The 22,212-nt window shown below is 37.6% G+C and overlaps 3 protein-coding genes across 3 annotated transcripts; 1 reads left to right on the forward strand and 2 right to left on the reverse strand.

Annotated features, from left to right (window-relative positions):
* Window positions 1-680: 680 nt before the first annotated feature.
* Window positions 681-3,063, reverse strand: LY79DRAFT_527851 (cation transport protein-domain-containing protein; the record flags this gene model as incomplete). The annotated part of the gene is made up of 4 exons (XM_060555970.1): window positions 681-1,074; window positions 1,195-1,498; window positions 1,566-2,499; window positions 2,578-3,063. 4 exons carry the CDS (start codon window positions 3,061-3,063, stop codon window positions 681-683), a joined length of 2,118 nt encoding a protein of 705 aa, XP_060408106.1.
* A 1,667-nt stretch (window positions 3,064-4,730) lies between these two features.
* On the reverse strand, window positions 4,731-7,426 carry LY79DRAFT_570910 (Alpha/Beta hydrolase protein). Its single transcript, XM_060559203.1, has 6 exons — window positions 7,102-7,426; window positions 6,862-7,036; window positions 5,742-6,791; window positions 5,516-5,600; window positions 5,393-5,453; window positions 4,731-5,302 (listed from the first exon to the last, which is right to left on the reverse strand). Exons 1-6 carry the CDS (start codon window positions 7,243-7,245, stop codon window positions 5,165-5,167), a joined length of 1,653 nt encoding a protein of 550 aa, XP_060408107.1. The 5' UTR covers window positions 7,246-7,426; the 3' UTR covers window positions 4,731-5,164.
* An 11,556-nt stretch (window positions 7,427-18,982) lies between these two features.
* On the forward strand, window positions 18,983-20,804 carry LY79DRAFT_527833 (sugar transporter; the record flags this gene model as incomplete). Its single annotated transcript, XM_060555968.1, has 2 exons — window positions 18,983-19,086; window positions 19,175-20,804. 2 exons carry the CDS (start codon window positions 18,983-18,985, stop codon window positions 20,802-20,804), a joined length of 1,734 nt encoding a protein of 577 aa, XP_060408108.1.
* Window positions 20,805-22,212: the final 1,408 nt, after the last annotated feature.

A 22,212-nucleotide genomic window follows, 5' to 3' on the forward strand; every position in this document is an offset into this window, starting at 1 on the left:
CTAGCGAGTGTTGTTAACTCGTAGTGTGTTAAAGAGGATAAAGGGCGTCCTCTAAACTTCATAGTAAAGGATTCAGTCTTTTAAGTGCCTAAACAACATTAATATTAGATAAATACCCTTGAGATAGCATCAAGAAGCTCGCAAGATCCAAGACTTCTACTAACGATAGGACCTACGCCCTTAAATACTAATAAAAGGGAAGCTGGAAAGATATTAAACCGCCTGTCTTAAATGTCGCTAATTAATAGGATGTAGCAAAGAAATAGAAGTATAGACACATAGACTAGGTAACATACCATAGACTAACCTATTAATTATTTCTAACAGTGGGAAACCTAGTGCTTATTATATTTGTTATTAACTGTTAGTGTTATTCTTTGTTTTTCTGCATCTTGTTTTACGTTTTTCTTTTCTCTTTTAATCTAGTCACTATGTTGTGTGTGCACTGTGTGTATTTTATATACTAGTCCTAGGAAGCGTTGAAATATAATAGGTCATCCTGCTACCAACTTGAACTACAAATTTTTGCATCGCGCAGAAGATTTTAGCAACTACATGCACCAGATGCCAACTCCTGGTGATGTTGATTCTTGAAATAAAAATCTTTTTCATTCGACAGGGTTGGCTGTTTTTCATCTAAACAAAGGTTTAATTTCATATTCGTGTATTCATGCTCATCTTTATCGCTCAAGATTAAGTGTTCTACTCCGCCGTATCTGATGGTCCTCCTCTTCTTCATGATGAAGATGCCGTCCTGGAAGTCTCACCGCATGGTCCAGCGCAACAGGTAACCCACGGTGCCTACCGCGCAGCATGACAAGACATAATATTAGCTTGCTGCCTGTATGCCATGCGCCGCAAAAGCTGTAAGCGTCCGTCGGGATGCCGACGGATATTCCGACTGTACCATAAGCTGACACCACTTCAAAAATAATGTTAAAAACGGAAAACGTGACAGGATCCTGATTGAACTTTGACGTCTCGATGATCGTGATAATCAACACTGCCAAGACTAGCCACCAGAGATCGTGGGCTAGCTGTCCACGTACTTGCTGGCTGATGAAACTGATGCGACTCTCCGGTAGATTCGGGTCTCCTGAGGTGGTGCCAAGTCTTGGTGGCGCGACGCCGACGCCATGAAAGCTCATGAACGTGCTCTTGAATGCACGTCTTGCATCAGTCATACCTCTCGACCGGCTTAAGCGACGAGCCAACACAGAGGGTCGCGCTGACGCTCCACCAAAGCTAGTGGTGCGAGCGAGGGTTGGCGGGCGACTTCCTATAGACAGCAAGGACATGGCGCCTTCCGGGTCTTCTTCAGATGGGGATGACACGTCATCACTGTAAATACCTAGCGATCGCTCCTCGTAGACGTTGGAGTGACGCATCGTGATCACAACAGGATATACCGAGATATACATCATGATCACATATAGTAGTTGCAAGCCGATGAATAGTCCGGAAATAGGCACGACATAGAAGCCGCCAGATCGTACAGCTGGGACAGGGGGTAAGCATTCACTTTGTGTTTTTCAGTCCCAAACAGATGGCAAAAATCAACTCACCCAAGGCCTGGAACAGACCATCCAGTACGCGAAACCCGGTAGGAATTCTCTCTATAACTGGATTTCCAAGGTTGAGAATCTCAAACGCAACCCAGTCCACGCAGTTGAGACAGAGTAACATGAAGAAAAGCCACCAGGTTGGTCGTGATGGAAATAGGTTCGTGTAAACTCGTCGAGGATATTTCAGGATAAACTCAAGTGTAGCCTTAAGCTCGGTGAAGGCGTCCTGGGGCGTAGCGAGATTTAGTAGGCGAAGAGATGACCAGAGGATAAGACGAAGGAAGAGTGGGTAGGCGGTATTTCCAGCTAATATCAACAGTCCCATGGTGATCAAGACGTAGTAAGCGCCCTGAAAAGGGATTAGGTTTGCATCCAGAAGGGACATCCCCGAGTTATTGAAGGCCGAGACGCCGTTGAATATACCGAGCCACCATGGATTGATTCCATTGGCTTTTGCGGTATCGGGCATATAATGGTTCATCCAGGCTCCGAGACCAAGGCAACCTAGAATCTGCCAAAGAAAGAAATACACCGGCACCAAAAGAGCCAATACTTTAAGAGCACGGTATTCGCAGCCGCCAAGATGGTCGCGTTCAGCGCTGCTCAGACCATGAAACTGGCCGTTGCGACTAGCTAAGTGGTACTTCAAGAAATGGCGAGCGTCGAGGTCAACATCAGCCGAGTCCGTGGCCGACTCAATGTTGACCCTCCTCGATGGACGCGGTGCTCCGTCGTCATGGAGTGAAACACCTGTCGAGGCAGCGTGGTCGGCAGCAGCATTCGGATGAGGTGTATCATCAAATGTGATGTGACCCGGGTTTTGAGATTCAAGTACCTCATCGACGTCTTTGTTTGTGTTCTTGTCTCGAGATTCGATGTTGGGCATTGACGTTGTCCGCCGAAAATAGGGGGCAATATCAGCAGCATTTGGTTCCTGGTAGTCTGGCAGAGGGGCGCCAGTCTCTTGGAAATGCGTTCCCTTTCCCTTCAGGCTTTGATCCGGCGGCGGAACGGTCTGAGCTTTGCCGAATGAGAGTGTCAAATGGAACTTGGGTAAGTTCAGTGGAAGGCGCGGCATAGCCAATGACAAGCTACTACCCTGACGACTGAGTTTGCGCGCGCGTTCCGCTCGGACAATTTCGTTGAAGCGGTTCTCGAAGACATGTTTACGCGCCAAGACAGTCCAGATGGAGACCCAAATGGTGCTACCTAGCAGAAGTAGGAGAAACAGGATGGTTTGTTGCCATGTCGTGAGCTGACTGAGGTTGACCGTGTTCATCCCAGCTTCGGTCATAGCAGACACTACGAGAAAAAGGCTGTCGGTGTAGCTAACCTTGAAGGCCGGATCGGACGATCCCCAGAAGATGACCGAGCTGATAAGACACATAACAATGAAGTAGACATAATGAAGGGTGATAAAGTTCAAGGGTGGGAGATATTTGCCTAGGGAGGTTGATGATCGCGAGAACAGGCGCTTGAGGGAATCGTTGAGATGCATCAGACGTCGCGCTGGAGGCCAATAAAGAGGTTGTGTTGGTTGCAATTAGGGAGGTTGATGATCGCGAGAACAGGCGCTTGAGGGAATCGTTGAGATGCATCAGACGTCGCGCTGGAGGCTAACAAAGAGGTTGTGAGCGATGTTTGCAGGATACGGCGAGGTTGTGTTGGTTGCGATGTTTGCGAGATGTGCGTGACTAGTCCGGATGTTAGTTGGAGGAATAGGAGGATGGATTAAATGGCACTGTAGGGGCAGATGACGGCTCACACTGGGCTGTCTCGTGGTCGAAAAAGGTGACGTATGCTTTATGGTAATTGTGGGATAAGGGGGAAGGAAGGTGTCGAAAATCCCTCATTCGGACTGCGACGGACTTGCTTCAAGGCTAAACTTGTGAGGGTCTGGTATCCATTTCATCAATTGCGGCGACACAGTAGAATCACCTCCAGATATAAGACGTAGCGCGAGGAAAGGATAAGAGATCTTTCTGGCTTTCCTCGCGTTTCATGATTGTCAGACGTTATCATGAGACACGTGCCGAGGCATTGGTTGAGATTGCGCTTTTTAGTGCAAGGATAAAGTCTGGACAAGGCTTGTAATATTCATGTGCTGTGAAAAGCCCCGAAAGAGAAAGGCGCGTGCCTATGACTGATCCTAAGGGTCGGTCTATTTGGCACTTACAGAAAAAGATACGTGGCGTCGCATGGGGGCCCCCAGATTTTTGGTGTCCCTTCCGGCCTTAGGCATCACCATGATTTTGCCTCCTCCCTCCTCTCCAGGCCGCGCTCTTAACCCAGGATACCCCTCCCTAACGCGCGCATGTATGCTTTATTCTTCTCTTCTATAAGGGCACATTAGTATTCTGTCTTATATATCTACACTTGAGACTGCTATTTACACCCAACATCTGATCTTACGTTTACAAGTAAGGCATGTTGTACTGTGTTTCTAAAGATGATTTTGAATGATTTCTCTCTTTTTGTATGCGTTATAAATAGTAGGTGTAGCTATAGCAACACTAATAGTAGATACTCCTAAGGTGAAGGGAACAGCTAACCTAGAGATGGCGGTTGATGTGGAAGCACTAGAGATGAGGCCTGTGTCATATTCTTACTCCCTTTGTAGCCCCTTAGGTGTCAGGGCGTTGCACTTCGCATTATATGCCTTAAAATCAAAGGGCATTTTGCGGCTGATTAAAGTCTGGTGTTAAGATGATTGAAATTAAGGTGATCTGAGGAGGGGAGTACGGCGGATGTGCCGCACCACCTGATGGCAGTCTACTTTAATCATCAGTGTCGTTAATCGTTGAGGAGATTTAGGGCAAATGTGGCGTCTTGAGGCATATTGAAATGGTATGCGTCCATGCAGAGCTCGTCTTTTTTGTACACCACACATTGGCAAACTGGCTCAGCTCCTCAAAGTGTAGCCAAAGGCGCATGTCAGCCGCAGCGAAAAGAGTTAGGGGCCCAAGCAAGGCAGAAATGCAGCCAACCAGGGTGAATGCATGTTTCATACGAGCAAACATGCCATCAAATATGCCAGGGATAAGTCATTGGTCTATAGGGCGAGCTAAGCCTGGGTCCGCTGTTTCTGGGAACTGCTTAAGACCCACTGCGCCTATTGAATAGTTTTAGCTGCTGGTGGCATAGGCATGTAAACACCCACAAATAGCAAGAGCTTTTGCGCAATGCAAGCACTGATTGCTTTGGCAGTGAAGAGAAATCATCTCTTCTTGGTTTTATTTCACAGCCCGAGGAGCATAAATGTACTGACGACCGCACGAATAGCGTTCTCACGGTAGGAGCGTTTTTGCGGCCCCGCTGTTGCCAGCCCATGCCTTCACGATGCCGATATGGCCAGAATTATGAAATACAATTTCTGCGACACAGACAGAATTCCATTGTTCTCTACAAACACAATTCGGCTTCCCTAAATACTAACCTGCTTGCTCCATTGCTAGCATGTTGATGGATGATTATTACAACTCAATGAACTGGTATGGGCCTTGACCCTCAACGTTGACAAGCTTGCCGCTGCCCCGGCCTTTGCGGCACGAGCAAAGCGGATCAGTTCCCAGAAGCGATTATCATCTACTGCCTGCTTACTAACGTCGAACAGGGCTATCTATGAAAGGTGTGTACTGCTGCGGGCAGGTGATGTTGGACGGTGGGACTATGCCCTGGAGATATGCCTGAATATGTCCGAAGTAACAGTTTGACGCCCCTTGATCTATGACTGTATGCTGCATCCGAGAAAAACATCTCAAGAATAAGCTTAGGCCCTTCTGTTTTTTTTAAGATGGTTGTGTGGTTGAAATGTGTGAGCAACTTACACCGATAGCTTCTTGCAATAAGAGTACTGATCCGGGAAATCGAGACGACATCTTGAGCGCCCTGAGAATATTTTAGGTCAGTTAGCGATTTCTAGATGGCGGAACAGTTTGATCGAAACGTACGACTTTGAGGGCGTTATAGGGTCGATGGTGTTACTAGCAAACAAGATCGGGAAGGAGGTAGGTATGTCCAGTCCACCTATTGATTCTGAACAAGAAAAGAAAAGACTGGTTAGATTTTGCGACCTAATGATGTTCATTCACCTGCGAGAAGAAAGGAGAGAGAGAGAGTGAGTGTGTGTGTGTGTGTGTGTGTATGTGCGTGTGCGCGCGCGTGGGTGTTGCCTACCTTGAAACACCATGCTATCGGGCAATTCTGGCCGAAAGGATCTACACAAGATATTCTCCAGGAAGATGGGGTAGATATCACCGATGTATTTACTCTTAGAAACCGTGTACTCGACATAACTTTTGAAATCTTCAATGGTTGTGAGCTTGTTTCTTCGATACGAATCGGCGCACTGGATGGCAAGACGGGCGTCAGATGTAATACCAAACCCGTCGAATAAGCCCACAAGAGTAGATGCATTCCCAAGCTCGAGCTGCAGTAGAGTATCTGCCATAACTGGGAATGACGCCAGTGGAGTGTAGATAGTGTTGATAAAAAGAGCCTTCAGGTCTGAATAGGTGACCATTGACGGCAAACCTCGATTTTGAACTCCGCTTAGTGGAACCGGATGGTTCTGAAGCTGATGGACGATGCCGTCTATTCTCGCCGTGATGTCGTCTGGCGTGGGCCCCCAGAAGGAACACGTCTCAGGACCTGCGGAATGGCAGAAACTCGAGAACTGTTCCATGGTATCGTCCATTTGATCGACGTTGTCCCTCCAGTCATTATTGTAGTATTCCTCTGCATTCACAACACCATCGAGCACCATTCTCCCAATTCGATCAGGAAACATCGAAGCGAAAGTGGTGCCGACGATAGTGCCGTAGCTGATGCCATAACACCATAATTTGGCGTCCGACGGCGGCTGGCTGGCCACCTCGGCTTCGGCTTCTATAAATCTGAGCAGATCATGGGCAGCCGCCGGCGTAGTCACATAATATGCATAAGGTGACCCATTCTCAACAGCGTCGTTACACCACTCTCCATAGATAGAGCTTGAATAGTACTGTTCCTCAAGTGACGTTGATGAAATGTTAGTAGCGCCGGTACTGTGTAGTTGATTGAAGCCCAATCTTGCTTCTGCGTTCCCCGAAAAACAGTCGAGAGTCAAACCGCTGTTGTTCACACCGCGAGGGTCAAAGGAGACGAAGTTGTACTGCTCTCCAAAAATTGACCCTGCCAAGTTTTGATACGTGAGGAGAAGCTGAATACCAGAACCACCCGGACCGCCTTACGAAGTGTCAGTTTGGTCACTTGGATTCAGGGTAACTTTGTATGAGTGATCCAATAAAAATCTTACCTGGGATGAGTACAATGCTTGGGGACTGGGTGGTAGCATTTTTGCCAGCCAGTTTGATGAAGGCGATTGACGTCATTCCAAGACTTGTATTCGAATAATCTAGAGGAACTTCCAGTTTAGAGCATGTAAAGTCATCGAAACATGGGCTCCACGTGAGGTTGGCTGATGGCTCAATCTAGATGACCAGTCAGAAAGGTTGGAAGCCTTGGAGAATGTGATTCGGCAAAGTCCAGCACTTACGTTGTCAAAGCCATAGTCCATGCCCGGATCATGCCAGTAACTGGCTTTGCACATTAAGCTTGTGGAAAGAGTGAATATAATGAACGCGTTCATAAGTCGTGCCATTGTTATCCCCGAAAGGTTCCTCATCGAGCTTTCTGTCATGTTGCTTGCAAGAAGGTAATAACATTAACCATTGTAGCCAGCACAGCTGCGACATCAGGGAACTATTTATATTAGTTGCAAGTCACAGCACCTCACATATTTTCAGGTTTAATTGCCTAACCTGACAGGCAATCTCACTCCTCCCATCAACTTACAATATCAATTGGGCATACTCTCCATGCGCCCCACTTGTACGAACAAGCCAATCAGTTCCCATCTCAACTCTGGACATAGCTGTTTAAAAGATATCGCATGAGGAGATCTCCACTGCCGAAAAAGTCAAGCTGAGTCTAGCCAAGGCCATAGAGAACTCCGCACAGGTGTGCGATGGGCTCCACTTACAGGTACACACTTCCATAGGCACAGGATGCAGCTGACCTGACCTACCCCACCCTTGCCTGACCTGACCTAGGCCCACTTCTAAAACTTACCCAAGGTTTCGCCGTTGATGGAGGGTAGGTCAGGTCAGTTCACAAATGTGGGTCTAGGCCCACACACCAATGTAGGCAGGGTACAGAGATTAATCCTAGACTATTCCTATCTACCTTAATTCTACCTTAATACAGAGGTCTAACAATACTTAATAAAGACATTAAAGATAATCCTTTTATTAGCTAAATAGAATCTAGAGGTCTATTAATAAAGAAGATAAATATAATTCTTCTATTAGCTAATTATAGGATATATAAATATATAAATATATATTCTAGTTTAAAAGTACTAGGTAAAAAATAGAACACTTAGTTACCCTTTATTTTCCTTATAGCTGCCCTTTGTTACCTTATTAACTAGGTGCACCTAGCCTAGCTTATAAATATCTACCCTATATACAAAATTTCCTAGATTACTCTAAGCCTATTCTTAAACTCTTCTACTTTACTTACTTTTTTATAATAATCTAAGTTTAATCTTAGATAGCTTTATCTTTACTTAATATTAATTTTAATCTAAGTTTAATCTTAGATCCCTCCTTTACCTTAATATCTTTATTCTTTAGTTAATCTATTAGAGACTATTCCTAGATTAATCCTAGTTTACTCCCTATGCCTTAACTATAAGGCCTTATAGCCTTTAAAGACTTAAAGGCTTATATATATTACACTTTATATAAAATATACCCTAAGGGCTATCCTGTTTAGGATAAGAAGGTTTATTTACTAATTATTTCTAAAAAAAGCATTATTTAATTACTAACGTTTATATAAGGATAATAAGTTTATAGTTCCCCTAGGAGAGGTCTTCTACTATAGCTATACTATTTTAAAGAAGGGTTATATTACCTATTACTAGGATACTATATATTTACTTTAAGATAAATCCTAGATTAATCTAAGCTTACACTATAATAGTGTAAATAGGCTACTAGTAATTTTAACCTATATTACTATATAAGCACCTATATAGACGTCTATATAGCCTATAGTAATCTTAATTCTATATACTACTAAGAACTTACTAGTAAGTTTAACTCTAGATTAAGTGTTAATTAATCTTTACTTACTCTCTAAAGAATACTACAAGGAAGTTAATACCTATTACCTTATAAGTATACAGTAGGTAGACAAAGACAACAACTAGACTATAGACACTATTACTTACCCTCTAAAAGAGGCCTAACTAAAGAAAGATACTAAGTAATCTTAGTATAATCCTAGCTTAGGTAAAAATAAATCTAAAAGTAAGCTTTTTCCTAAGAAGAAGTAAAAGAAGTCTAGCTACAAGAAGGATTAAAGTTTAATTACCTCTAGAACTATAATTAATTATTCTTCCCTTAACACTATAAAGACTAAGCGTAAAGGAAAAAGTAAAGAAAAGCCTAGTCTAATTAACCCTAGTTCTACTAAGGATTTATCTAAGATTAATTATAAGACTAATCTTTAAGAGGAAATTAAATTTAAGCCTATTCTACCTGTCTAGTATATTACTTAGTTTAATAAAGATAGCGTTTAGTATAGCCCTAAGAAGTACTCTTTAGCTATTATTCTTATAAAGCTAAAGAAGAGGAAGGTTTAGTATATAAGTAAACTACACTTTATCTAAGATTAATCCTAGATTATTACTAATGTCTTATAGCCTAATCTTAAGGCTATAAAGCAGTAACTTATCTTAGCTAAGTGTAGTAACTATAACTTTACTTACAGTAAGATTTTATAAAGAATAATTAAAGATTAATTACTAATTATTTATAGAGTGTCTATCTAAAGAGCGCCCTAAGCTAGACACTAAGGGTTACTACCTTATTTAGGACTATTATAGTCCTTGTCCTAAGCTAGCTAGCAAGGATAACAGTAAGCCTAAGTTAGCTAATATAGAGAATAATAACAAGGAGATCTAGGAGTAAGCTAGGATTAATCTTCTAAGGTAAAGTAATATAGGTTAATAACTAATTAGGGTTAAGAGTAAGTAAAGATTAATCTCCTAGGGTAAAGCAATATATATTTAATATAGTAAAGGGGTAAGTTAAGACTAATTAGAGATTAATTATAGATCCTATATAGCTATTTAAGGTAAAGAAGGATTAAGGACTAATTATAGATTAATTATAGATCCTACCTAGCTAGTAATAACTTATTTTAACTATAAAAAGATAATTAGTAATATATTAAAAGACTACTCTTAATTAAACTAAAGTAAAAACACTAGATAAAAATATCTATCTTAGGCACTCTTAATTAAACTAAAGTAAAAACACTAGATAAGAATATCTATCTTAAGCTTTAACCTAGCTTTATCTATTTTACTTAGTAAGATTATAGTAGGCTCTTAATAAAGGTACAATATATCTACAATATACTCAAGGTTAAGTGTACTATCTACTTAGCTAAGAATATCTAGCTTCTTATAGATAAATACCTATTAGGTAATATTATAACTAAGTAGACTAAACTACTTTTAGTAGGCACTAAGTTAGAATAGAACGTCTTTAATCTTTTTAACACTAATTAATCTTTAATTAGGATCTAATCTATCTATAGGCCAAGGATAATAATCCTCCTTTATAACTCTAAAGGTATTACTAAAAGATAAGGTAAGGTTTCTTGCTTATTTCCCTTTATCTATAGTAATAGTAATTAATACATCCTAAGAAATAGGGATCTTAAGTATTACTATAATAGATAGTAGGCTAAGACAGCTAAGTGCATTAGTTAAAAGGTGTTTAGTAAGGATTATCTAAAGCCCCCTAGCTATAGAGCTAAGGAGAATATACCTTTTCTTTTGCTAAGTAAGTAAAGCCTAGTGCTTTAGTTCTACAAGAGGCTCTATTTTAACTTCTCTAGTAGCTCCTAGTAAAAGTACTAGGTTATATAAAATTACCTTCTAAAAGGTAAAAAAGTTAAAGGCTTTTTAGTATTATAGATTTAGGGCTAAGTGTAAAGATTAATTATATGTTAAGGTTACTAGGGATTTATCTTCTAATTAAACTAGCTAGTAAGCTTTAATTAATCTTAGAGTAATTATATATTAATCTAAGGAAATTCTAGGATCTCTAGGGTTAGTAGGATTAGGGTCTTACTAGCCCTATAAGTTAAAAAGGTTATATTGCCCTATATTCTTGTTGCTTTCTAGGTTAAATCTACAAAAGATCTAAGTACAAAATTAGTCTAGGTTTAGAAACACAAGAGGACCTTTAGATTTAGCTTCCTTCTGTTTTAAAGTATAAGCAAAGAACTCTTTAGTAAAGCTATAAATATTAGTACTTTATACTATAATCCCTATATAAAAGCTAGTATCTATAATTAAACTATCTACAGTAGCCTTATATATATTAAAGATTATAATTAAGGTAATTACTATATTAGCTAGGCTTTTATTAGCTATATCTATAAAGTTAACTACTTAGGGGTTTTAAGTATTAGAGTTTAGTATAGTTTAGCTTATTAAAATAGCCTTTTTCTTTAGACTACTTAAAAGCTCTAGAAGGCCTAGTGTTTTAAGAGGGTTTTCTCCTTAGCGTTTATAAGCCTTAACTCTCTAGAATTACTCTAGATAAAGGTATTATCTATTAATTAAGTAGACACCCTTATCCTAGGTAAGCAGGTAATTAGCGTTAGGCTCTATATAGGTAACACTAGACTAACAGCAGTAAAGGTTCTACTTATAGAGGATATAAGAGCTATATTTATCTATAATTACTTCCTAGTCTTAGGCTATAGTACACTAGCGCTTACTAGCTATAGATAAAGTCTTATTAAACTAATACTTACCTATAGTAAAAGTAAAAGTAGTTAAAGTAGTTAAAAGTTTTTATAGATTAATTAATAAAAAAGAAGTAATAAAGCTTTAATTAGTTCTTAAAGGTTTAATAAAGAATTAAAGATTAATTAGGGATACATAGAATAGTAAAGTAGGTAGAATTATAGAAATATAGTTTAAAGTTAAAGGTTACTTATAGTAAAGTAGTAAATAACCTAGACATAGACTAAAAAGATTAAATATATAAACTCCTAGTGTTATAAAAATAAGTTAATAGTAAATACCTTTATTATTATATTCTTTATATAAGTATAATAAGACTATAATAAAATAGTATTTATTTATAATAAAGAATCTTTATAACCTTTTATTCTATAGCTAAAAGAGACTTTAAACTACCTTCTAGAACTCTTTCTTTTACTATTAAAAAACGTAAACTTTACCTAGACATAGTATTCTTAGTTTCTAAGACAAGGTAGACAGGCTATATAATTAGTATACTTTACTATTAAATATAGAATAATAGTATAGCTTACCTTTTACTGTCTTATAGATACCTTTATAAATTAGCCTAAGGCTAGCTATCTGTTTTATTTCTGCCTATTTAGGATAAGGTAGGCTTCTCTTTTTCCTAGTAAACATTAGTACAACCAGAAGGCTATTATTACCTTCTACCTAGTAGGTAGTCCTAACTCCCTTTAGTTAATTATTAATTAAGCCCTAATTAATCTAAGTTATATTTACTAAGGTAAAGTTATTTTCTATAGTTTATTAACTTAAAGGACACTTAACGTTCTTTGCCTAATTATTAATTAAGCCCTAACTAATCTAAGTTATATCTACTAAGGTAAAGTTATTTTCTATAGTTTATTAACTTAAGGGACACTTAATGTTCTCTACCTAATTATTAATTAAGCCCTAATTAATCTAAGTTATATCTACTAAAGCAAGGTTACTTAAATTTTAATACACTATCTAGACCTTGTCCTATATAGCTAAAGTAGTTAATAGTTAAGTAGACTAGATCTCTTTACTACAAGAAAGACTTAAATACCTTAAGCTTAAATATAGCCTTAAAGGCTTAGGTCCCCCCTACTAGAGGAGATTAAGACCCTATAGACCTTAGATATATATTTATAAATATTAGATATAAACCTACTATTTAGGTCCTAATGTCTCTAGTTAGATATTAGTAGTCTATAATATACTTTAAAGGTTAAATAAACTTACTATATTAGGATATATAATCTTACTCCTATTAATATTAAGAAGTAAACAGTAAAAGACTTCCCTAGGAGGAACTATTATAACATTATCTTTAACCTTAAACCCTAGGGTATTTTAAGGGCGTTCTAGATAGGCCTAATACTACTAATATAAATTAAAATTACAGTAATTAACGCTAAGAGGGACTAGTATTATAAAATAGTAGTTTAAAAATAACTATAAGGGAGGTTATTTTAGGTTAGTAGGTTCTTAGTTTAGGATTAGATTAATCTTAGATTATTTAAGAAAGATTCCTTATATAAGAGGGGATAAGATTTAACAAAAAGAAGGTAATAAAGGTAAGCTAAAGAAATACAAGACTATTACCTCCCTACTATAGAGACAGGCTAGCTTAATCTAGCTAGTATAATATAGCTAGTAAGCAAAGACCTTATATCTAGATATAATCTAATTATATTACACACTAAGTCTAGCCTAAAACTTTACTACCTAGGATAAATATAGGTTATAGTTAAAAATAGCTAGGTCTCTATAAAGATTAACCTAATAGTCTAGAAGAGTTTTTCCTTAACCTTTTTTTTTTAAGTAACAATAATAAACTAAACCTAGAGTAAACCTAGATCTAACTTAGATTAATCTAAGAAGACAATGTCTCCTACTAAGCTAAGATCTAACTTAGATTAATCTAAGAAGACAATATCTAACGTTAAGCTCCCTACTTAAAGTAAGTACCCCTTGTAATTAATTAATAAACTTACCTAACACTTACCTTAGCCTTTTAGGAGAGACTCTCTAGTAAAAAGAAAGACACCTCCTAGGCCTACCTTCCTTAGAAAAGTAAGTAAGTTCCCTAATTAATCTTAGATTATAACTAATAGTTCTTTAGTATTCTAGGAGTTATTATATAGAGGTTAGGTAGATATAGTAGAGCATAAGGGGGCTAAGTTTAAGCCTATTATAAAGACAAAGAGAAAACTAAAAGTTAAAGAGTCTTAGATTAATTATAGATTAATCTCCTACTTTATATATAATAGAGGACAAGTTTAAAGGTTATAATTAATTATTAACAAAATACTTATTCTAATACTCTTTGCCTTATAGAATAAGGGCTATCTCTAAAGATTATAGTGTAATCTTTAACGTAATATATATAAAAGTACTACTATAAAACTATTACTGCTCTTTGTTCTATTCCTATTATTCTTTATCTTATAATAACTTAATTAAACCTAGATTAAACCTAGATTAACCCCTAAGCTTACTAAGCGTAAACCTCTTACTATTATAGCCTTTAACCCTAAGGTATCTTAGATTATTCTTAGCTTTAACTTAAATAATATTTAAGGTAAAACCCTTTATATAACTAGATACTATTATAGTCTTAACAACTACATTAATCCCTTTACCTACTACCTCTTTAGCTTTAGTAAACATCTAGCTATCCTTGTCTATTAGGCTTACCTAGATTATTCTTAGATTAGTCTTAAATACTTCTTAGATTCTATTATAGCCCTTTATTAGTAGGCTAAAGAGGCTATTAAAAACTAGCCTATTCCTTTTAAAAATAACAAGGTAAGTAAGATTAATCTCTAATTAAACTATAGTTAATTATTAATTTTAGGTTAACCTTAATAAGATAAGGTCCTATACTTTATGCCCTCTTGCTAAGGTATATAGAAAGTGTTAAGGTATTTATTAGTTTACTAACGCCTATATATATATTCTAAGATTAATCTAAGAGTACTTACTAACGTCTAGTAGAGTACTCTCCCCCTAAGCGCAACAACTACTATACTGTTTAGGCTATATACAACTTAACCCCTAGTAAACTAGAGTTAGATTATCCTTAGAACACTCTTAGATTAATCCTAGAGCTATCTAGTACTTTTAATAATAAGTCTAGTAACTCTAACTATAAGTAATTAACAACCTTAGCGTCCTCTAGAAGCTTCTACCTACGTTATAGATATTTATTATAAGGCTACACTAAACAATAGATAGATGCTTAGTTATAGATTAATTAATAATTAATTAGTTCTTAAACTATATTCTCTTTATAGACTTTCTATATAGTATTTCTAGCTTTACTATTTAAGCTCTTAATCTCCTATAATAGCCTATTGTTCTATAGTTATTAGTGTCTAATCTACTCCTATAAAAGCTCCTTTTAAAGCTCTTAAATTTCTATGTCTTATACCTCACTAGATATTACACTTTACCTTTAGCCCTCTATTCTAGATTAATCTTAAAGTCAGTAAATAAAGCTTTAAGTACATTATCTTAGATATTACTTAAGTTAGTAACTTAACTATTTTAAATAGATTAAGAGAGGACTATATTATACCTTTATTAGCTTCTTCTACTGCTTAGAGTACCTTATAATAAGACTAATAGAGAGTTAACTATTTTAGACTTATACTAAGGAGGAGAACTTAATATAGTTAGTACTAGTAATAAGCTAGTAAAGACAGGTAGCAAGGATAAGAGCCTAGCTAATAATAAAGGCAGTAAAGGTCTTATACTTCCCCCTTCTCTACTATATAGCTTATTATATTAACTTATACACTTCTGCTTATACTACTCTATATATAGTCTTAGATTAGACTATAATTAAACATTAGATAAGCACTAATTATACCTAAAATAACTATCTAGTTTCCTTCTCTAGTATACTAAGATGTCTTTTAATAAGTATATAATATACCTTTTGTCTTAAAGACCTTGCCTTTAAGACAAGTATAGAGGTCTTACACTTTTAACCTAGAGTATATAAGGTTAATATAAGGTAGCCTAGAATAAAGGTTATACTAATATTTACTAAACAACTATTACTAGCTTCCTTTGTCTACTAAAGAAGTAAGATAAATAGTGTAGGCCCTTAATAAAGTTTATATAGAATGTTAACGTATCCTATATGCTCTTTAGGCCTTAAAACTAGACTAGATTAAGTCCTATACGTATATAAACTACGTCCTTATACTAAGCCTAGTTATATACCTATAGATTTACATAGGCTAAAGATTAACTAATACTTAATTATAAGAAGATTAGTAAATACTTATAGCTTAGACGTTAAATAATATAAGTCTATTCTCTTATACTTATATAGGTAAGGAGTAATATTATTATTAAGTAAAGGGAGCCTAGTGCCTAACTTAATATATTACTAGTAATTTACTCTACGCTACACTAAAAGTAGACTTTATAATACTAAATTATAGAGGCAGTATTAGTCCACCTACCCTAATAAAGAATATTAAGGTTATATTATAAATATATATTAAAACCTAGATTAGTTAGTAAATAAGCTAAGATTAAGTATAGATTAATCCTACCTACTAAGAGCTTTATATCTATATTAATAGTAATACTATATATTTTTATACTAGCTACTAGTGTTATAATTTAGTATTAGCTAAGATATAGCTAAGCGTATATAATCCTATATTAAACTTAAAGGGTTTTAAATAGATACTTAAAGAAGAAATAGTAGGTTTTAGAGGTCTCTAAGTTTATAAGTCTATAGGCAAGTATAACACCTATTACCTTATTAATATATACTCTTAGATCCTTCTATAATTATACTTACTTTACTTAAGACAAGAGAAATAATAACTAATAATAATCTCCTTTTTAGCTTACCTAGAAAGGTGTTTATAGTTTATATTAATCTAGAAGGTTATAATATCTTTCTAGATTTTAGCTTACCCTGCCTAGAAGCTAATTACTATCTACGTAAAAGGTAATTAATAAAAAAACTAAAGATACTAGTATTAATCTTAGTTAGTGCTAAGTATTATTAGTAATTACTCTAGGATTAATTACCTACTTATCTCTAGAAGACTAAAGTACCTTATCCTACTTATATTAAAGGCTAAGAATAGATAAGCCCTAGGGGAAGTATAGAAGATTCTATCTATAAATAAGTATAGTAATTTAATCTTAGTTTAATAGGCTAAGGTAGATTTTAGGAAGGCTTTAGGTATTATATTATTAGTAGAGGGCTTAGTAATAGGGGCTACTTAAGAACTTATCTAGAGACATTAGTATATACTATATAAGGGAGTATTCTAAGAATAAACTAAGAGTCTAAGTAAGGTTATTTACTACTTAGATTACCTTCTACAATATATCTAAGATCTTAAATAGTATTTTCTTAGGTAGCAGAGGTAGGTATAAATAAAGCCCTTAGGATAAGAGGAGAATCTATAGGCATTTGTCTATATTTTTTAAGATAAAGTAATAGAACTTAACGCTATATTCTATTAGCCTTATTTACCTTTAGCTTTATTAATAGTTAACTCCTAGAGTAATCTTAGTTTAAATAAAGATTAATTAATAATAAATAAGAATCTTTTACTACACTTAGTCCTTCTATAGCAGTTATAGTCTTATACCTAACAGCCTTTTAAGTCTTCTTTATAAGTAAATATTAGATCCTAGATAATCTATTAAATAATAGTTATATAACTACTATATTTAAAAGGAACAAGTATAATTATATAACTATTATTTTATAGAATTGTCTACTACTAGTTATAGTATCTAACTTAGTACTAGATCTAAGGTTTAAAGCCCTACTTTAATTAGCTAATATAGTAAAAAAAGAAATAAAGAATATACCTCTAAAGGTGTTATAACCTACTATACTTTATAAGTATTATTACACTCTTTATATATAGTTATTATACTTAATATAAACCTTTTATAGACTAAATAAGCCTAGATAATAGCCTTATCCCTTAGGGAATACGTAAGTGTTTTATCTTAAAGTTTAGCTATTTAGTCCTAGATATTATCTAGGATAATACTATATAGCTAAGAGAAGTTATCCCTAAGGTACTTGTATACCTTACACCCTATGTACACTTGTACCTCCCTATAGTAATCTAAGACCTTAAGGAATATATATTATATATTTAGAGACTTCTATTTTAAAGCACTTATATATTAAACCTAGGATATTATTATAAGTTTAATAATTATATATAGATTAATTAATATATATACCTTATTCTATAGGTGTCTAATCTTGTCTTTAGTAAGGCTATAAGTAAAAATAATATAAAGGTATCCTTAAGTAAAAGACTAAGAGTACTCTAGGATATTAAAGGTCTAATAAACTTTATCTACTATAAGTAAGGTTAAATATAATTCTCCTTAGCTATAGGCTACCTATTTTATACTATATTTAGCTTTTAATACTTTACTAGCCTTTTCTTAAAGGTCTATATACCTAACTAAGGGAAATAATAATCTATTAGCTCTTAATATTAAAAGGTATTTAATACTCTTTAGTAATAGCTACTAGTTATTTAACTAGTGTAGGACTCTAGGGGTTATATACTACAGGGGATTAAGGTACACTTAGGCTATAGGTAGTATATTAGTAATTAGAGTCCTATTAAATAGCTATTTTAATACTAAAGATAAGCTAATTTAGGCGTAGGGCAATATTATTAGCTAATATAGTAGTATACTCTATAAGTAATCCTAGAATAGTCTTAGATTAGTCTTAAATTAATCCTAGTAAATACTTTAGGTGCTCCTAAATTAGTGACTATAGCTTATAATTAAGCCCTAAACAGTAAATAAAGTCCTTAAATAGTTAAAGTAGAGATTTATTTATTAAGTTATAGATAAAGCAAGGAATAACTAAGAAATAACCTAGGAATAATCTAGGAATATACTATTTAGTGTTCTTAGATATTATATAAATAGGAAATAAAGTTTATTCTAGTAAATAATGTTAAGGATTATAGTAAAGTACTCTGCCTACATCAATATATGGGCCCAGACCCACATTTGCAAACTAACCTGACCTACCCTCCATCAACGGCAAAACCTCAGGTAAGTTTTAGAAGTGGGCCTAGGTCAGGTCAGGCAAGGGGGGGTAGGTCAGGTCAGCTGTATAGCGCCATAGGCATCAGCCAAGGAGACCCGCTTGTACGACCTACCCAATCAATCAGAGCTATCAGAATGATCCTCGACTGGTATACGTAAGTATGTCTGAGCCATCCCCTGTTGAGGTCCCACTTGTAGGGAATAGCCAATCGATATTGATCACAGTAAGCACTAATATCTATTGGGATTTATCCTGGTTGGTTTATGTTTAAGCTACTCCCTTCCCCGCTGGCATATGAGCCGACGTGAACACGATACTCTTGAAATTCGTTCGGCACCTGATATACTTTTCTTCTATAACACATTGCCGCTTGCAGCTGGCGGCTTGTGTGTCGTAATGGGCCCGGTCTCTTTTTCAGCTGATCATGGCACGTACTGCAAATCTCGGCCAACCAATATTTCAATTGACAAGATGGACGACGTTCAGAGAGAGGACGCCAAGGCAGCCAATCAAGCTTGGCGAAGAAAGCCTCGAAAGTTCGCTCCAAAGTCAAGACTAGGCTGTAAGACTTGCAAGTGAGATTTGCCTCCGTGTGCTGTTACAGCGCAATCAGTTACGTTCAAACACTCAAATGCTTACAAGTAACCTCGGTGCACATTTCAGGATAAGACGAGTAAAGTGCGATCTATCTCGGCCTTCATGCTTGAAATGCCATTCCACAGGTCGCACTTGTGACGGCTATAGCGGAACTCCCCTGGCCTCCAAACCTGAAATTGAATTTAGACATAATCACAACGAGAAGGCCAGTAGAGCAGAAGGCATCGAGAGTCATCGCCCTTGTAACATGATCAGTGCGTATCAGCCAGAGCAATGGCATGCGACATACCACCGCGTCATTCCGCAGAACCTTGGACCCTTTATGATCTTACCGATGACTGGGTCAGCTCAGAGAGAGGTAATGCGTTTTTTCGAGTTTATCTCGATCAAGCATCTGAACGAATACCACCCTTGCGAATCATGGCGGAGGACTCTCATGTTCTTCTCCCAAACAGTGCCATCAGTGCGGTGTGCCGCCACTGCTCTGGCTTTGATCCACCGGAACTACCTGGATCGCGATACTACCGACCGTGGGTATCAACCACAGTTCTTGGAAAACCGGCTATCGGATAGCGCTCCCTTGCTTCACTACAATCGTGCCATCCAACTTCTTCTGAACCAGCAAAGTGGCGACAAGGATGAAACAACAGCCGTCACGCTTTTGGTCTGCTATCTCCTCACTTGCTTTGATCATCTGGCGGGAAACTACGTACAAGCAATGAAGCATCTGCGCGGAGGCGTGGAGCTCTCACGCAACATCGACAGGGCTATGTTAAGCAACAACAAGAACAACACATATGACAATTACGATACCTCAGGGATTCGTACACTCATATACCAAGTCACAAGACAGATCCGCCGCCTCGACATGCAGGCTGTGACCTTTCTTGTCGACTGGACTCCCGCCGATATCCAAGACACACTCGCATCCCAGCACCCACCATCCGACAGTCCTTTTCGGTCTCTGGACCAAGCCGCTGACCATATGACTAGCATCGTTGCTCGGGTATTGATGCTGCGCAATACGGAGCAGCAAATACCCCCTATTGGTAAGATGCGGCCGTCACCTTCAGTAGCTAAAAATATTTTGCGCGGGCAGTTGGAAACATGGTCAATTTTCTTCGAATACATGCAGCAACAAGGCAATTCTAATGAGATGGATTCCGAAACTTATCCGCTCATATCACTGCTACGTCTACAGCATACTATCGCATGGACTCTCCTTCAAGTTTCTGGAACTGGCAGGGAAATGGACTATGACAACTTTCTGCCCCAGTTCCAGCAATGCGTGACTTTGGCGGGCGAGGTAGCCGCGGCGCATGTGCGGTATTCGGGGTCGCTAAAGCCTACCTTTACGCCTGAGGTCGGAATTATCCCTGTGCTTTACATGATTGGAGTCAAGTGCCGGCACCCCGTGGTACGACGCAAGGTGTTGAACATCTTACGACAGCAGCCGATGCGTGAGGCAGTTTGGGATAGCATATCTGCTGCCAAGGTAGTTGAGCGGGTAATCGAGATTGAAGAGGGTGGCTTTGGGGAGGAGAGCATGACACAGAACATGGAACAGATTCCTGTGTGGCAGAGGATCGAGACAATGTCTTGGATACAGGCCAGTGGACAGTCTGTGGCTAGGATCGACATCAGTTATACGTTCTGCGAACAGAATGGGGCGCATATTGAGTCTCTCGTGAAATAGCAAACGAGAAGTTTCACGTCAATCACCTCTATTGTAGGATTACTGAGGGTAGAAGGTCCAAATACTAGGTAATCCACATTCTACCTAGTACAGGGTCTAAGTCTAGCTCTCTACATCGCACACATCGCATTTCCCTTGTAGACGTTGTGTCTATAGTAATATCGTAGTTAGTGCAGGCTGGCATTTAAGTGAAGCGACTGTAGATGTCTTGCCTCAGCTCTCTATATCTAAGAACATATTTTTTCTCAGCTAGCCACTGTAGATGTCTCACCCCAGCTCTCTATATCTGAGAACATATGGTTTTCAGGTAGCAACCGTACAGATTGCACTTCTAATATAAGTTGATTGGTCAGATAACAGGGAACATCAACAACGCTCGACCAATGCCGCGAGGCGCTTGATGAGTCCGTCCGCGAGGTGTACGACGCGTACGTCAACAAGCAGGTTACCCAGGAGGCCCAGTTCAGAGTATGGCAGCATGCACCGATCCTCAAGACAATATCCTATCTACCAGAGAATTAAGGTAGAGACCTATGCCGTGTACGGCTCGGACGGCTTGTATGAAGTGACAAAATCGACAACTACATAACTAACCGCAGTTTCTCCTCAATTCTGACTCTATTCAACCAACGATTAAGTACCTCATTACCTCGCCTTGTTCTTCCTTACATCATCTGACCTTTTTTGATTCTCGGCATGTCTAATATTACCAAGATCTAGCCCTGGAAGGCGTTCCCCCGCGAACTCTCAGCCAACGCAGTCGAGTTGACTCCAGAGGAGCTCGACATGCAGCGTTCCTACGGCGCTCATGCGTCCAACACCAAGGGTCGTATCTTTATAATTGATGAAAAGACTCAGCCCTGGAAGGTCAGCTGGCCTGCCGCTGGTGTCGAGGCAGCTGACCTCACCGAGGAGGAGTTGAACATGCAGCGTTTCTACGGCACCTAGGCGTCCAACACCAAGGGTTGTCTCCTCACCTTTGACAGCAAGTTATGTAGGTAAATTCATTATTCCGCTTTGAAAAGAAATGCTAGGGTTGCTAATAAGATTTCCTGAAGCTAACTAAGCTTGTGGGGACAGTGCACTCTGTGCTGTTAAGAATAGAAGGGTGGAGAGTGTTAGGCTGTGAGGATATAGAGTACGTTTGATTGGGAACACTAGAGTACAAGCTCTTAGTTACATGATGTACACAGTAAACTATCTGCAGTATATATTAATAAGACCTCGTGTGATAAACCACAGTGTCTAATTGTTAAGAAGAGAAGTTGTTGTTCTATTATAAAACTACATATAATACATATTCTAGCTAGAAATACACTTTTCTCTATAGGTCTATGGAATGACAAAAGCAGATCCGTAAATGCCACTACGTAATTACGGCCTATATCACAATATACCCCCCTAGGTT

The sequence above is a fragment of the Colletotrichum navitas genome (genome assembly GCF_030913465.1).
Source record: "Colletotrichum navitas strain CBS 125086 chromosome Unknown LY79scaffold_119, whole genome shotgun sequence".
In the NCBI taxonomy this organism is placed as follows: domain Eukaryota; kingdom Fungi; phylum Ascomycota; class Sordariomycetes; order Glomerellales; family Glomerellaceae; genus Colletotrichum; species Colletotrichum navitas.